This window comes from Sorex araneus, chromosome 1 (genome assembly GCF_027595985.1).
Source record: "Sorex araneus isolate mSorAra2 chromosome 1, mSorAra2.pri, whole genome shotgun sequence".
NCBI classification, from domain to species: domain Eukaryota; kingdom Metazoa; phylum Chordata; class Mammalia; order Eulipotyphla; family Soricidae; genus Sorex; species Sorex araneus.
This window is the reverse complement of record NC_073302.1, coordinates 359882049-359900458: the sequence shown is the minus strand read 5'-3', so window position 1 is coordinate 359900458 and position 18410 is coordinate 359882049. Positions and strand designations below refer to the sequence as shown.

The window sequence follows — 18410 nt, the reverse complement described above, 5'->3', positions numbered from 1 at the left end:
GAGATATGTTAAAGCGATTTTCAAAGCAAGAAGACTATACCTAATGTGCTAAGGTAGGAAATAATCACTGCGGCCGATGCTCTGGCAGGAGGCCACGCCCCTTTCAGGCCACGCCCCCTAAGATACAGGCCACGCCCCAGTTTCTTCCTTGCAGGGGCTCCTGGGACGTGGGTCACCATGGGTTGGAGGGAGCCGGCCGGCCGGGAAAGCTGGGGCGATGGGACCCGGGAAGGGGCGGCGGCCTATCCACTGTAATATCTCGCTTGCACTAAAAGACTTCTTATATTTGTGGCTTGAGAGAAAGAAAATCTTTCCAAGTAGTTATTTCCAAAAACAGTAGCAACAAGTCTCACAATGGAGATGTTACTTGGTGCCCGCTCGAGCAAATCGGTGAACAATGGGATGGCAGTGCTATGACAGTGCAGTTATTTCAGAAGAAAAAGAAAGGCATTTTGGAACTTCAAAACTTAGCATTTCAGAACTATAACACCATATCTATATAAATCCATCTATCTGAGTTAATCTTTGTAAAATCTGGAGATAAACTGAACACATGAAAACTAGCCTGATTCCATGAATGTGGATTTCCTTTGCCTCTATGAGCTTCTGATAACCCATCCACCTCACCCTTCAAAGTGAGAAAGAATCTCTGAGATGTGATATACTATGCATATCTTCTAGATTGCAGGCAAAAGTAGTTAGGATCTGGAATTTATGTGCTGTCTGGAGTAATACAAGACAGGTAGACAGTTGAGTGAGCCTGGGAAGCCCCACATCTGGCAGAGAACATGAACAACAACATAAAGCATTAAAAAAAGAGATAAGAGCCTTGTTGATTTTTAAATTTCAATCAGTGAGGTCAACTCAGTATTTTTATTTGGTAATTAGACGAACATACAAGTACTTATTCATTAGTAAATGCTGGGGAGAAATTATGCATTGAGGAACTGTCTGTATCATCTGTGCAATAAAGGCTTACAATAGACACATCTTGGATTTATTGAGAGTAGGTTAGCATATTCTGTTTACATGAATCCTTATGATTTATTTTTGTATTTGGAGAATGTGATGCTATGGTACCTCAATAGTCTGTTTAGAGAAACCCACATCATAGGAAACCAAACAATCTTCTTTAAAACAGACGGCCATTTCTTAGCTCTGTAATAAACAAATGCAAAACGGAACTCACATTTTTTTTCCTGCTAGAAACAGTTTTTAATCACAGAAGTACATTCAATCATTTCAGTAAAACTGCACCAAGTTTGTTTCATCAACTTCCTTTTAGGAGAGCATTCTCAGAACACACCCAGAAATCCTGTCCTTGTTCCTCCAAAAAGTTATTCATTTGGCATGGTTTGGATTGAGATTTAAGAATTTGGTTCTTTTTCTTCCTTTTTTTTGAAATGTTTTTTGAAAACATTTTCAATATTATTTCAGATACATCCTACAAATGCAGCTGAAGGGCAGCACAACCTCAGGCTGAAGAGATGAGCTGATATATCCACTCATCTTATGGCAAGTGCCCTTATTTGGAAAGTCTATAGACCAATGGTGATGAATAGCATTCTAAGGAACAAACTCCTGTAACAGCAAAATATCTCTCTGGTATCTGTAGAGAAAATAATAAGAGCTTTGTGTTAGCTCCAAAGGGGCTCCCCTTACTTTGGGGAGTTGGTCTCCCTCGAGGGTCTCGTTTTTCCTGCTTCATTTTCTCTAAATATTTCCTCCTCCCCCATATACTCTTGGCCCTGATATATCCTCATTTAGATATATCAGAACGAGACACTCTGGTTTTATTCCATTTCCATTACTCTGTGTTCTCATGTGCTATAAAGATGCTCTGAGCAAAATGACTTTCTGAGGCAGAAGCAAAATAAAGAATTTGCAAAGGGCAGAAAAATAAGGTCGACGGAAGAGCATGAAAAGGAGAGTGTGTTTAAATTAGGTAAAGTGGGGTGGGGGGGTGAATCTGGCTGTACAGTGGGTACCAGAGCTGATAAAAACTGAACCGAGTCCTACAAATAAAAATAGAAATATTTTTAAAAATTTTACAGCATATAAAATTGTATAAAAATATTAAAGCAAGACAGAAAGGAAAATGTGTACTTTACAGATCTAGTTCTAGAATCAGTTGCTGAAGAATACCCATGGTTGTAGATTTTCACTATAAATGTATGTATATTGGCACGTGACTGTTTCTGTCACATCACATATGTATGCACTCAACGACAAGGACACTGTTACCCAAATCCCTATTCTTTGTATGACAGGTATGACAGAGAGGCAAATATACAACTATGTGTCTCTCTCTTGGCAATCAATTTCAAGACTATTTGACAGTTACAGTTCTAAAAGGCTTTATTTTTCCCCCAAAAAAGGCAAAAGTTACACTATATATAATTTTTAAAATTTTTTAAATTTATTTTTTGGGTAATAGATTTTAAGTGAGTTATCCTGAACCATGATCTTACCAAGTAATGCATCATGAGTTTGGAAGTCACCTCCCATGGAGATACAAGGGTACAGAGGTCCTGGAGCTACCCCCAGTATTTACCCTGTTGAAGGGTATTTACCGGTATTTACCTCCCGAAGGGATGCTGACTAAGGACAACCCGAGAGAGCTGAGAAGACCCACTCAGCGCCCCCTGCTGTCTCTCCAGCAGACAGTTATTTATGGCTGGGTCCAAGTTTATTTACTAAAGGCAGCCACCAATGGTGTCAATTCACTTCTTCTTGGGGATAAAGCTACAATAAATGTGAATCTCAAATAACTAATCCAGTTGCTTTTGAGAAACACCAGAAAAATGGCTGAGGTAAGGGGATTATTTGCAGATCAGGAATTAATGCTGAAACAGGCTTTCATAACTCCTGCAAGCCTGTTCTCCCATTGTACCTCACTCTTGTCTGGGCATGAAAGCAACACCTCCCTTCATTGAAACAATTTTAGCTCATTACAGACTACCCTAGGGTAGAGTTTAGTCTTTACAAATGTCCACTAAGACCATCCAGAGGCCACTGACATCATCAAGGGCCTACTTCCCATATTTTTCGCCTCCCTGGACTGAAATCCACATCAAAAGTACTCTGTCAAAAGTCCTAGATGGGGCTGCTACCATTGTAATTCATATGTTGCCTCTTCGCCCATGAGAATCTTTGGTAAAAGGAAACCTCAAAAGCTGAAACCTAGTTCTGGTAAGTAATGGGTCCCTTGATTCTCAGAATGATATTTTCACATAAATTCTGTGGCTTGTTCTAATTTTTGTATCAGGTTCATTTTCTAAGAGACAATGGAGCTAATAGTCAAGGATTGCTACTGATGATTTACAATGATTGCTCTCCATTTATTCACACATGTGATCAAATAGAACATTGCTATTGAAATATTATGTTCTTTAATATATAATTTTGCTATAGTTCAGTGTTATATAACAATAGTCACAGAGAAAAACAAGACAATGATTTTTCTATATTTCCCAAATAGGACCTCCTATTTTCTCCCTAAGAGCGCATTTGTATTTTAAAAGTTTCAACTTGGATTATAAGTAAGTCCACTGGTATTTCATAAAAATTTTTGTTATTTTTCCCTTTTGAAAAACTGCTCACAGAAAAATCCTGCTTTATTTTTCTAAAATCTAGAGCTGGTGGCAAGTTTGAGTGTTTTGTTTTTTCATCAATGGAGCTCTAACAGTTCCTCCTAAACTACTGACAATTCCCCATTGCTTATCATAAACTTATAGGTTATATCCACACATACTTAGTTGTCATTGGGGATCTGCTTCACCTGTATAGCAGGTGTTGAGTAAGTTAACAGGTAAATTGGAACTTTGTTTGCACTTGCATGGGGAGTGAAACCCAGCTGCACATTTTTTCGTGTTTCCTGAATGTGGTCTGAGTGTCAGTCTCTGTGCGGGGCACACACAGCCCACTGCTCTCGAGGGGAACTTTGGAGCCCTTGAAGTGTCCAACCAGAAAAATAAACTTTCCTTGATCCCCCAAACTCCCTTTATTTGGGCTTTTCGCTACAATGCAACATAAGCTCTTATCTCAGAATCTTCTCTATCTCATTGTGAAAAATACTTTGTGCTTCTGGTTTTGTTTTTGTTTTCCCCCCAAACTCCATGGGACATGACATGAAGTTATTTCTATTATGTTAGCGTCTGCTCAAAGACTAAGAATAGAACAACATATATGTTCCACATTCTATCTATCTTTGGAAAAATTACCTATAAAATAAGTGATTTTAAAGGACCACAGTCTTACTCCCAAAACATAGATTACAAAATTGTTCTCCATCTTTTTATTTTCTTGTTGACTCACATCCTGTGATAACTTCACTCTTTAGTTTTTCACAATTACAAAAGGCAGGTTTCCAGGTGGAAAATATAATAAAATGGCTTAAATTCTGCAAATGAAATGAACAGGTGCACCAGATTATTCTTTGGTTCTCAGATGTTTAGTAACATTTTATTGTTTAAGTAGATCAGGTCCTTAATGGGATCCTGTCAGATGTTACCAATAGGTGTTTTTTTTTTTAATTCCAAGAATGAAATGGACAGTGAAAAAAAATCCCTTTGAATTTAGCAGGTTAGAAATGAATCCCTTGCCCACTGACATGGCTATCAGGGCTTACAAACTAAGAAAGGTTGATGAATAAAAGATGGACAAACACACCTCCCAAAGAGTGGGTGATGATATCACTGAAACAAACCACAGACAAAACTTGTATGTGAGTGTTGTTTGATGACACAGGGACTCAAACTCAAGGGCCAAATCCACTTGTCAGTTTCCATCAAAGGACACTGGAACTTGCATTTTATCAGTGGTGGGAATGCTCCTACTGCTTTTCCATATAGCATTAATCTTTAACTCTGGTGCTTAACCCTTGTTTCTCTTTGACCGTGGAACATGTGGAAGTATGTGTGCCATAATGTTATTCCCCTTTGAGGAAGCTACTTCAAAAGAAGAAACCACAAAAATGTCGAGCTAGAGCTTTGGAAATACTATTCTTCCAGTACTAACCGGGAGTCATTAATCTAATGTTCCATCAGCTCCCGTATTAATTCATACATTTTTTAAGGAGAGAATTTTGAAATTTTACTCAATGTGCCCTCTAAAAACTTTCTGAGAATTAAAAACCAAAAGATTTACACAGAGATTTTGTTTTCTCACATTGAGAATTACTGGCAGAGTTCTGTATGAACTAAATTCTCTTCCCACTCTTTTTCATTTAATGAATGAATTAAAGTGAATGCCAAGCAAGTTCGCCTTTAGTGACACTAGAAAAAATGGCTTATTCCTATTTCCTTTTCAAACATTGTTTAGTCTTGTTTGATAAAATACAAAAGGGAAGTTGGCTTTCTATTGTGACTGGCTGCAAAGCAGTTAAGTAGAAAAATACAGAATAAAAATGAGGTAAAAGATTCTGGCTCGAACATTAAGAACTGGCATACACTTGCTGGATTTCATTCCTAACAGATTTATCTCATCTCAAACAACATCGTTTGCATATCCCATGAACTGGGTGCAGGTCATAGGCATATTTTCTATGACTAGCATAGTGTTTTAAAGTTTCTAAATTAGTTACCAATATTTTCAAATTTGGAAAGGGCTTATATAAACTCTTAGGTATTTACAACCCCCCTCCTATAGAGTACAGAGCCTGTAGCTGACAACCAAGTGCCATTTTAGGTCAACACATTAATCACCATCCCTCCTGCTCCTCCACACTCGCTGACAACACAGTCCATTGTGAAGCCATTGCCACCATCATTCTGGATTTTCTCATTTATTTGACCACAGTTATGGTCAGAAAAGCAGGGTGGGGAAGGCAACAGGATAAGTGGTTTTTAAGAAGCAAAACATCAAGTTCTCCAAAGCATCCTGTTTAAATACCAATATGCCACTGTGTATTCTGTACGATAGGTTTATTTCTTCAGAACATTCTGTTGGGGGATACTTTAGTGACACAAAAGTTTTTGTAAACTATCGACATGGTCTCTTCTCTGACTGAAGATATAATATTTTTTCTTATTAATGAGAGGATTAAACACATCTTTTTCTTTTGTGCTCAGTAGAAATTTAATTTGCAGTAAGGCAGACACTTTACCTGTCCTTGAACTTAATCTCTTCCTACTACTAATCTCCTTCCATCACCAACAGCATCTTAATGCGATGTACTCAAAGATTTCTCTGTATATCACAAGCACAGTTTAAGAATTGGTTGCATCCAAATCATAGCACTTCAGATCCATGAAATTACACTGTACTTACATTCCACTGATTTCTTTCTTTCTTTCTTTCTTTCTTTCTTTCTTTCTTTCTTTCTTTCTTTCTTTCTTTCTTTCTTTCTTTCTTTCTTTCTTTTTCTTTTTTTTTTTTTTTTTTGCTTTTCAGGTCACACCGGGCGATGCACAGGGGTTACTCCTGGCTCTGCACTCAGGAGTTACTCTGTTACTCCTGGCAGTGCTCAGGGGACCATATGGGATGTTGGGAATCAAACCCGGGCTGACTGCATGCAAGGCAAAGACTCTACACACTGTGCTGTCGCTCCAGCCCCAATTTCCATTTTTTAAACTCCATTTGTTTTCAGGGGCAATCTTTTTTTATTCTCTTTCCACACTACATCTATTCATCTTATTTTTTATTCTTGCTACTAATTTCCTATTTCACTTTTCTCAAGGCTCATCAGAAAAGAGTTATGTAACATTTCTCCAGGATAAGAATCCCATTAACACTTTCCTGAATGAAGGAAAAACGGTTAAGTCAAACCAACAACAGCCCAAAGAGGATCAATCAGTGGTAGAAGTCATGACTGTCACCCAACAAAGTACAGGGATTTCTATCTGACTACTGTGGTCAACAGAGAAACATTCAAACTCATATTAATGAATGAAAAGATAATTTTAACATCAAGAAAAGATTCCTATAATCTCCCTGTTTAAAAAAACCAAGAAATTCATATTACATAAATGGAACAAAAATCATAACAACAAAATTTTAAATGTGAGGGGAAATTAGAGACAAAGAATATTCCTGACTTGGGGAAGGAACAACCAGAGACTGGAATCATCATTTGGGCTGTGATAAAGGCCAGCTTGGCTGTATCCATCAGTAGTAGTCAGCTCAGAAAGAAACAACATTGAAGGAAATGACCTTGACAGTAATGACATGGTGGTTACTGTGTGTGTGTGGCTTTTTCAGGCCTCTCAGCATATCCAGGATGTCCATTCTCATCAGGCCAGATAGATGCCTTGAAAGCCAGGCCATTAGCAAAGGATTTTGAGGAAGAACCTTCATGTTTTATTTTAGTTTGTGCCCCCCAAAATCAAGTTGTTTTGTTTGCTCAGGGAAAATCCCCCAATATCTAAGACCCCAAACCAACACCCAGGGACTCAGTGCCCAAGAGGGGATGGCATGAGAGAAGGCAAAGTGTGGGGGCTTGTTTTTTGAAAGTTGTACACCTTTCTCAGATATAGGTCTTTGTGGAAGAAGGAGAAGAATGAAGAAGCTCAGCTAAAATGATGCAAGACATTGTGGCAGCCTCTTTTATTGTATATGAGGTGTTTATTACTCTTCTGAATCTGAAAAAAAGAAAAAGAAAAAGAAAAGTGTCAATTCTGCCTTTCCCCCCACCCTCCACCCGCCAGATCTGAGGAGAAGAAAATTTGAGGAACAAAAAAAAGGAGATGAGTCAATTCAATATTTCTGATTATAGTTACTACTCTTATCCTTTGTAACAAGATCAGTTTATTTCTACAGGAAATATCTCAACAGTTACATTTCAAATCTTGGTAGTGATAATCTACAATGGATTATCAAACACCTGTCTCATCCAATGTGTATATTAAAATACCTTATTTTCAATCAGGATGAAAGTGATCTGGCTGTTTTGCCTCAGGGAGGCAGTGAAAAAAAATTATTCATCTATCCCAATCACTTCATACAAAAATAATTCCTTTCTCAGAATTCTTTTCCAACTCTCAAAAGATTTTCATCAAGTTTCAAGATATGACCCAATGGAAATCTTTGTGCAGTTGGATAAGTGTAAGGTGATAGTGGAGACAAAATGGAAACATAACTGACTTAAATGGAAATAGGCAATACTGGGTTTTCCTTTCACACCCCATGTGCGTCAATGGCTTGGACAGAATTTTTAAAGACAAAACAGAAAAAAAAGCTACTCTGCTGCTGCTTTTTCAAAAGAGTTGCATATTCCACACATCATCATGCTTTAAGGTTAGAAAAGGTCCCTCCTGTTCTGAGTTCCAAAGGTATAAACTTTATGTTCTAAAGCTTAAACTTTCAGAAAATAACACTATCACAGTTATAGCAAAGGCAGGAGTCATTAGAGGACAAGATAAGTGGCCAATTTTCCTCAATAAGACTTAGCTGAAATTAGGTGGCACACTAATGGAGAAATACATCAGCTCTTTCTTATCTCCTCTAAGTAAGGTCAAGTCTCAATTTTCTAGGGGCCATTGACCCAGGCCTCCTGCTGTCCCCTTTTCTTCATTTGAGTATGGGGACTAGTCACCCTCCATTAGCACCCTCACCCATTTGGGAAAAAGAAAAGAGAAAAGCTTCTGAGTAGCCCCTTTACTCTGTTATGAGTATGGCCAGGGAAGGACACAGTAATTAGCTAGACCTGGGTCTTAGTCACAGGCCTTCCAAGCCTTCCCGAACACTTGCTTCCTCTCTGAAGTAAGCTTCTGATTTTAAGTCTCTTAGGGCACTTACTCAGAGGTACCTAGCTTTCTGCTAGAAATCTCCCCACATGCTTTGAGAGAGGTAGTATAATTTATCTTTATTATTATCCTTGAAATGCTTGATGCACAAACAGATGCTCAATAAATTATAATGGAAAGCAAGTGAATGAATAAGTACGAGGCAATGGGATGGACAAAGGTATAATGAAGAGTAGGAAACCCCCATTTACTCTTTTCTAATCTTTACCTACACAGCATGAAATGAAAATTGAAAAAATAATAAACATTGATTTTATATTCTATTCCACATCAATATATGTCAAAATTAATATTTCCACTTAGCAACAATAAAACCACCTGTTTTTGAAGGGGCAGAAACCTGGATAGACATTTCTTCAAAGATAACATAGATGGCCAACAGGCATACACAAAGAATGTCCATCATTATTATGAGAGAAAATCAGTGATTTCAGTGACCAATCAGTGCGAACACAAATTGGTGCAACCACTACATAAAACAGTGCGGAGATTCCCCCCAGCATTAAGAATGGATTTACCATATAATATAGAAAATCTGCATCTGGGTGTTTATTCAAAGAAACAAAAATTTGAAAAGATATATTAAACTCTATGTTTACTGCTTCATTACTGACAAATAGCTACAATATGGAAACAGCCTACATACCCGTGAACAGACGAATGGATAAAGATAATTTGGTATACATAAGCAATTTAGAAAGAAGAATAAAATTGTGCCATTTGTGACAACATGAAAGACTTTGACATTATTAAGCTAAGTGATATTTCAGATGAAGAAAGAACAAATAGGGCCAGTGAGATAGTACAATGAACGACCCGGGGTTTCATCTCTGGCACCATATGTTATCCCCAAAGCCATAAGCCTGAGCATCACTAGGTGCAACACCCAAAACAAATATTGCATGATTTGACTCGTATGTGAAATATAAAGAAATAAAACAAGTAGATGTATAAAACAAAATAAAGTTTTAGATGCAAGAAACAAAAAAAAAGATTACTGGTTATCAGAGGGGAAGAAGATTGAGAGGTGAGTAAAATGATATATTCAAGATGCTGAATTATAATTCTGTACTCCTCAACTATTGACTATTATAAGCTAATGCTACCTCAATAAAAAGTATTCTTCTAAATTGCATATACCCTGAGAAGAAATAGCCCCACTGTACGTGAGTTTTGTGCTGCTAATCTCCCAAAGAAGATCAACTCTCCAGACAACTTTGACATGATTTGTAAATGTGCTCTGCTCTATCTTCACCCCAAACTTCATTGAATTTCAAATATTCTGTTTGCTATGTGTTGATTTAGTCTTATTTATTTTTTTTACTTAACAGTTATAAACATCTTAAACTAAAACTGGGGTGAAAGTATACAAAATGAGGGGCTGAAGAGATAGTATGCTACAGGTCAACCCGGGTTTGAACCCCAGCATCTCATACCTTCTCTACCACCAGAAATAATCCTTGAGTGCAGAGCCAGAAATAAACATGGAGCACAGCTAGGAGTGGCCCCAAAACAGTAACTACAAATATATATACATATATTTGTAGTAACTACAAAAAATATATATATATATGAATATTTGAGGAAGAATTGGAGTGATAGCTGGAACACACGTCTTAAAGATATTTAGGATACTTGAGTTGGATCCCTGATACCACCTGGACCCCTAAACACTCCAAAGTATGGTTCTGGTCGTGCCCAGAATTAATTGGCCCCAGAAGAATTATAAAGCCTGCACAGTCAGCCAAAGTAGCACCAGGAATGGACTATGGGCATCCTAAGCATTGCTGGGAAGTACCTTCCGCCACCAAAAGCGAGTACCTGAAGATTTTTTTTTTAATTTTATTGAATCTCCGTGAGATAGTTACAAGCTTTCATGTTTGGGTTACATTCTCACAATGATCAAACACCCATCCCTCCACCAGTGCACATTCCCCACCACCAATATCCCGGTTATACCCCCCCTTTCCCACCCTCCCCTTTCTCTATGGCAGACAATATTCCCCATACTCTCTCTACTTTGGGGCTTTATGGCTTACAACAGAAACACTGAGAGGTCATCATGTTTGTTCTATTATCTACTTTCGGCATGCATCTCAACTCCCAACTGGTTCCTCCAGCCATCATTTTCTTAGTGATTCCTTCTCTATTCCATCTGCCTTCTCCCCTCTGCTCATGAAGCAGGCTTCCAGCTATGGGGCAGTCCTCCTGGCCCTTGTATCTACTGTCCTTGGGTGTCAGCCTCATGTGATGTTATTCTATACTCCACAAATGAGTGCAGTCCCTCTATGTCTGTCGCTCTCTTTCTGACTCATTTCACTTAGCATGTTACTCTCCATGTCCATCTATTTATAAGCAAATTTCATGACTTCATCTCTCCTAACAGCTGCATAGTATTCCATTGTGTAGATGTACCAAAGTGTCTTTAGCCAGTCATCTGTTTTAGGGCACTTGGGTTGTTTCCAGATTTTGGCTATTGTGAACAGGGCTGCAATGAATATATAGGTACAGATGTCATTTCTATTGTGCTTTTTTGCATCCTCAGGATACATTCCCAAAAGTGGTATTGCGAGGTCATATGGAAGGTCAATTTTTAGTTTTTGAAGGGCTGTCCATATTTTTTTCCAGAAGGGCTGGACCAGTTGGCATTCCCACCATTCCCACCAACAGTGAAAGAGCATACCTTTTTCCCCATATCCATGCCAGCACTGGTTGCTTTTGTTCTTTTGAATGTGTGCCAGTTTCTGTGGTATGAGATGATATCTCATTGTTATTTTGATTTGCATCTCCCTGATGACTAGCAATGTGGAGCATTTTTTCATGTGCCTTTTGGCCATTTTTTTTTTCTTTCTGGGTCACACCCGGCGATACTCAGGGGTTCCTCGTGGCTCTGCACTCAGGAATCACCCCTGGCAGTGATCAGGAAGCCATATGGGATTCTGGGAATGGAACCTGGGTCGGCCACATGCAAGGCAAACACCCTACCCACCGTGCTATGGCTCCAGCCCCTGTTTTTCTTTTTTGAGGAAACTTCTGTTCATTTCTTTTTGATGGGGTTGGAGTTTTTTTCCTTATATAATTCTACTAGTGTCTTGTATATCCTTGATATCAATCCCTTATCAGACGGGTATTGGGTAAATATTCTTTCCCATTCTGTGGGCTCTTTCTGTACTTTGGTCACTGTTTCTTTGAAAGTGCAGAAGCTTCTTAGTTTAATGTAGTCCCATTTGTTTATGTTTGCTTCCACTTGCATGGTCAGTGCTGTTACATCCTTAAAGATGCTTTTAGCTTCAATGTCATGGAGAGTTCTGCCTACATTTTCTTCTATGAACCTTATAGATTCATGTCTGATATTGAGGTCTTTAATACACTTTGGTCTGACTTTTGTGCCTGGCATTAGACAGAGGTCAGAGTTCCTTTTTTTGCAGGTAGCTATCCAGTTTTCCCAGCACCACTTGTTGAAGAGGCTTTCCTTGTTCCACTTTGCATTTCTTCTTTGTCAAAGATTAAGTGGCCATATATTTTGGGGTCTGTGACAGGATATTCAACTCTGTTCCATTGGTCTGCAGGCTGTTTTTATCCTAATACCATGCTGTTTTAATTACTATTGCTTTGTAGTAGAGTTTGAAGTTGGGGAAGGTGATGCCACCCATCTTCCTTTTTCCAAGGATTGCTTAAGTATTCGTGGGGGCTTATTGTTCCATATAAATTTCAGGAGTGTTTTGTCTATTTCTTTAAAAAAATGTCATGGATATCCTGATAGGGACTGCATTAAATTTGTATAGTGCTTTGGGCAGTATTGCCATTTTCATAATGTTAATTCTCCCTATCATTGAACAGGGGATGTGTCTCCATTTCCTAGTGAGGACCTGAAGATTAAATGCAAGAGTAGGAGGCCACTTTGGATTTGAGATACCTAATTATCTGTTACAGCTGTTCCAGTGACTGTGAATCTATGCAGGTATTTTGGAACATTACAATGGAAGCTTTGTATTGGGTCCACCCTTCCCTTCTTTGTATTTCTTTTTGAATCATGGTATATGTGAAATCAAGAGAACTTTGTTACCCTCTCTTGTCTTTATATACTGTGGTATCTCTTTCCAAAATCAAATGACATGAATAAGCTATGCCTATGCATCTATCCCACACTTCTTCTCATTGTCTCGTAGTGCTATTATTATCTGAAGGGACAGTAGGGAGATATATTGGTATTTCAGTGGTGAGCGCAGTGCAATAACATTGTATGTCTGTTGCATAAATATTACTATTGCTGTAAGCCAGCTACATCAATAAAATAAGAGAAATTAGTGCCAAATATTGAAGGAAGCATTACAACACCAAACTTATGTGCACCATGGCCTGCAGCATTATTTTATTACTTTTTAAAAATAAATCACCATGAGACAGTTACAAAGTTGCCCATTATTGGGTTTCAGTCATACAATGTTCCAAAACCCATCCCCTCAACAATGTATATTTCCTGCCACCAATGTCCCCAGTTTTTCTCCTTCAACCCACCCCTACCACCAATCTGCCTCTATGGTGCTCTCTCTCCCTTTCTTTCTCTCTCTTTTTCTTTCTTCCTCCCTCCTTTCCTCCCTCTCGTCCCACTTTTGGCCGTTATGGTTTTCAGTATTACCTATACTATAAGGTAATATGTATATCCCTTTACCTACTTTCAGCACTCAATTCTTGTCCAGAGTGATTATTTCAACTGTCATTGTCATAGTGGTCCCTTCTCTATCGTAACTATCCTCTCCCCCACCACTTGTGGCATGCTTACAACTTTAGACCAGTCTTACTGAAGCTTGTTTCTACTGTCCTTGGATATTTTTTTCATAATATGATTTTTTTATATCTCAAAAATGAGTGCAATCATTCTATGTCTGACTCTCTCCTTACTTCACTCAGCATGATACTCCATGTCCATTTTATTAACAAGTAATTTAGGACACTAGCAGCTCCTACACTGCTTTGGTGAGTCCTGGTTTTAGGGGCCATTTTTCAGCCTGCAAGCATTTTGTTCCTGATTAGATCTTGAATTTGCTATGTTTTGATACCTGAAAGAATCCAGAGACCACAGAGACTAGAGAAGTCTTTCAAAGGAAGTTAAGTGATGTTGGGGCACTTTAGACATTCTACTCGCTCCTCATAATTTTCTCACTACTGCTACTTCAAGAAAAGCAATACGAAAAACTCAAAATTAGTGAAAATAACTGTCCCTTGTGTATTTATGGTAGGATACTACATAAATATATATGTAGATATATATACACACATGCACACATTTATGTGTATTCTATATAGTTGTGATATATATTAAATAGCCAAAAAAGAATATATTGTAGAGTACTACTACATAATAAATACAGATGTCATCACTTGGAAAATCAGCATGCTTTTTGGCAGAAAATGCAAAGAGCTCTGATGTTTAACTGATGTTGTATTTAAAAAATTACCACCAAATAGTGGGATTCTCAAAAAGAAATGGCATCAATAATGTATACAATGTTAATCCCTGGATTTGGCACATTTCAACTGAAGGAAGCTGAACTATAAAGAAATTTTATGATGTTAATAGTTTCTTTGGAAAATATATAGTTACTTGTATTCTTTTTTTTTTTTTTTTTGCTTTTTGGGTCACACCTGGCGATGCTCAGGGGCTACTCCTGGCTTTGCACTCAGGAATCACACCTGGCGATGCTCAGGGGCTACTCCTGGCTTTGCACTCAGGAATCACTCCTGGCGGTGCTCAGGGGACCATATGGGATGCTGGGAATTGAACCCGGGTCGGCCGCGTGCAAGGCAAACGCCCTACCCACTGTGCTATCTCTCCAGCCCCAAGTTACTTGTATTCTTCACATAGAATTGTACAAAACTTTTTTTCCTAGGGGCAAACCGATAACTATTTACTTCATGATTATATAAAAATTATATTTAGCTGAATGTTAGTAGTAAAAATAGAAGAAACATCATATTTTGCCAGTCATTCCAAAATTTTAATCCTCTGTCAAACTGGCTTTCTTTAAAAATACAATGGTACATTAAGAGTGCAACGAAATGTCTAGAAGACAGAGGGAAACAATGAAAGCTTATATACCAATAATTGCAGAAGAAAGGTAGTTTAAAAAGATTAATTTTGTCATTAACAAAAAGTACATAGCATTTTTACTTGAACATTTCTGATATGTAGCTAGTATTTAAGAGACTAGAACTAAATGGCTATTTGAAAGCATTAATTCACTGTAGAAGCTTTCTTTAGAATAAGTAAGACAATTTAACTTTAATTCCACTAATCTGGCATCATTATGTTTATGCATAATAAATCACCTAAATATAAGAATACAATTTTATACATATGCATCTGTGTATAGGTGTATACACAGATACATATGTGAATTTCAGTGACACAAAAATCTGTAGAAAAAAACAGTGACAATTATCATCTTATTCCTCAATCATCTAACATAAGAATGTTTATTATATACTTTACTTGAAAATCACAAGGTTAGTCACTACATCTAAAACTATACAAAATGCATTGGTTTGATATGGCTATTTATAAGCCAAAGAATGGACTGTTCTAGTTCACTGTGACTCATCAGTTCTGGGATAATACACACATAGCAAGCTCTGTACTTCCACACTCTCAAGGGTATAAGTTCTTCAGAAAAAGTAACAAGGAGAAGTTCATCCCATTTGATCACTTTCCCCACACATAATAGATTGGTAACAGTTTTTCCCAAAATCCATCCAAGAATCAATTGTAGTAAGTCGAACATCATTGAATTCATAACTCTTATTTGGTCAACCTAGGAGCACTAGTTCTAAAAAGCAGCTAGGAATGACACTGCAGTATATAACTCAGAAAGCCTAAGCCTCAAGACCTTTTAAAATATACTTAGTGAGGCCTTATTTAAATGCATGAGAAAATGAAAATTCTTTCCACTTCTTAACTTTTTGTTTATTTTCCTTTGACAAGCTTAGTTACTTAGGTTATCTTAGTTACTTAGGTTACCACATTACTTGAGAAAATAAATTTTTTTATGTCTTCATGCTGAATCATATATATACATATATTTTATTCAGTAAAAATTTATTGCTTTACCTCATTGCTTAAAGTAACATAAAATCACAAGCGAAAATCTCCAGAATAGATTGTGACAGCTTTACAAGTAAAGTGTTGAACTATATTGAGATTCACATGAGTTTGTAAGAACTTTAAGAAAAGAAACAGTCATAGCAAAGTTTGAGAATTAAGAGTGTCATTTACTTCAAGAGTTTTTCTTTAAATCTTAAAATTCCTTTAACAGTATTTATTACAAGTCTCAGAAACAACTATTTCACAAATACAGAATGATTAATGAAGTACCTACATGATTTCCCTTCATTATTTTTCTTGTCTTTTTTCTTTTCTTTCTTTCTTTCTTTCTTTCTTTCTTTCTTTCTTTCTTTCTTTCTTTCTTTCTTTCTTTCTTTCTTTCTTTCTTTCTTTCTTTCTTTCTTTCTTTCTTTCTTTCCTTTCCTTTTCTCTTTCCTTTCTTGTCTTCTCTTTTTTCCCCTCTTACTTTCCACGTATTTTCAGCTTTTGGGCCACACCCAGCTGTGCTTAGGTTTTACAGCTCTGTGCTCAAGGAATTACTGCTGGCTGGCTGGAGGGCATATATGGGGTACTGGGATTGAACCAGGTTCAGATGCATGTAAGGCAAGTGCCCTACCTGCTATATTATTCCTTGTTTTTCAAGTTCTTTTATATAGACTTTCATTCATTAATTAAATTGCTGTCATGACTGATCCTGAAACGTTATAGTTACGCAGAAGTCATCACATTTTGTTATGATATGCATCATAACTTGAACCATCAGAGCCACATATAGACTTTATTTTTAAGTGGTCTCTCTAAATACTCGCTGAAATCTCAATTTAAAAATGTTGATTTTTTAAAGAAGCAATAAATTGAAACAGTAAAACCAAATATTACAAATACACGTTTTTTCACCAAGGAGGCTTATAAACCATATATTAAAATATTTTTTTTGTTTGACGTGCTACATAAATTATATAATACAGGTTCATACATTATACTGTTTATTGTGAATATATTGATATGCAATGTGAATATTCCTATTTAATACATGGGTCATTGGAGCTTTCAGGGACAAATGGTTAAGGAAATGAGATGTAAATCAGGTAATATACTGCTATGTGGTGTCTTATTTGGGACCCAGAGCACTCCAGCTTGGTTCTATACACTCATGGGGGAAAAACCAAAAGGATGCCAAAATATTCATGTTTCAGAATATTATACTCTGAGATGACTTTACCAACCGAGTTATTTAACAATTTCAGCTTGAGAAACAATTTTTCTGATGTGAGTTCACTTTACAAATAGGTTTAACTTCAGGACAAAGGAGCACCTGACAGAACCACTGCATTTTTAGACACTGAACTTCTGCCTATGAACGCAAAGGGCTTCTTTTGGCTAGTAGATCTCTCAAAATTGTCACATACCTTATATTCACCTAAATAAAGTAATATCTTATTCCTGTCCATAAAATGAAAAGCCACACACAAAAGAAAGTGAGAGCAACAGAGTAGTTTCCTGTCAGATTTCAAGAATTCTCAAAAAAAAAAATAAATAAATTAAAAAAAAAAAAGAATTCTCAAGATTCCATAACCCTTTCTATCTTTAAATTGTCTTATGCATACTTATGCAATACACAGTGGGATTGAAGACTGAACTAAGATGATCACTGTCCTCTAAGAATTATGAAACTATTATAATTCTGACTACAATCATATTAATGGGGATGGAGATATAGTACAGAGGTAAAGGAGTTTGTCTTGAATCTTGCCAAACCTTGTTCAATTTCTGGAACCATATCTGGCCCCGAGGCACTACCAGGAATCACTTCTGAGTCCAGAGTCAGGAACAGTCCCTGATACAGCCAGGGATGACCCCCAAACAATAATAATAATAATAATAATAATAATAATAATAATAATAGTACATTGATATCTGTTTAAATTAAATTAATCTTTCAGAAATTTGGAAAAGTATAAAATAAATATTATGCCTTATAAAGTTAATATGGAATTGATTTAAACAGAAATGTGCTGAAGATGAACAAATATATTTGTGTGTTTCTATGGCTGTGCATAAGCCAATGTATAGCCAGCATCAGCTAAACATGATAACAAGCCCAGTGGGAAGAAATAGTATAGATTGAAATATAGTGATACAGGAAGTACCAACAACAGATGGAGACTCTGATAGATCTGGAATTCAACTGTTCTGAACTGTGGTTTTTAAAAGATAATCCAATAATATCCTGAGCAAAGTGGAGAAAATGTTTAGAAAAATGATGAAATAAGTGTGTTCCTTAAGATGAGAATACAGGGGTACAGGTGTTTATACAAATACAAAAATTGATGATGGCTTCAAAAAATGCCTGCCCTCTATAAACAATATTAAATAAAACACTGAATAATGCTAACTTTTCCAGAGTGTTAGTTGCTCATCAAATACACAGAGATGAATCTATGTAAAAAATATCTGTTTTAAAGATTGTAATATGTCAATTTTGCCCTAAAGTTTGCTGTTTAATTACTTCCTCCTCAGACTTAAATAGTAAAGTACACCTCCAGGAGTGTGGCAATCCCATT

At 36.9% G+C, this 18410-nt stretch overlaps 1 protein-coding gene across 7 annotated transcripts in view; it reads right to left on the bottom strand.

The window, feature by feature from the left end:
• The window catches only part of PDE1C (phosphodiesterase 1C), a 645533-nt gene that overhangs the window by 37752 nt on the left and 589371 nt on the right, over positions 1-18410 (bottom strand). The window contains exon 19 of one of the 7 annotated variants that reach the window (XM_055138714.1): positions 851-7580. The exons of the other annotated variants lie outside the window; for them this stretch is intronic. Within the exon in view, the coding sequence (XP_054994689.1) occupies positions 7567-7580 (14 nt within the window). The 3' untranslated portion in view covers positions 851-7566. Of the gene's footprint in view, positions 1-850; positions 7581-18410 lie in introns of those variants that run through there. 7 annotated transcript variants of the gene reach the window in all.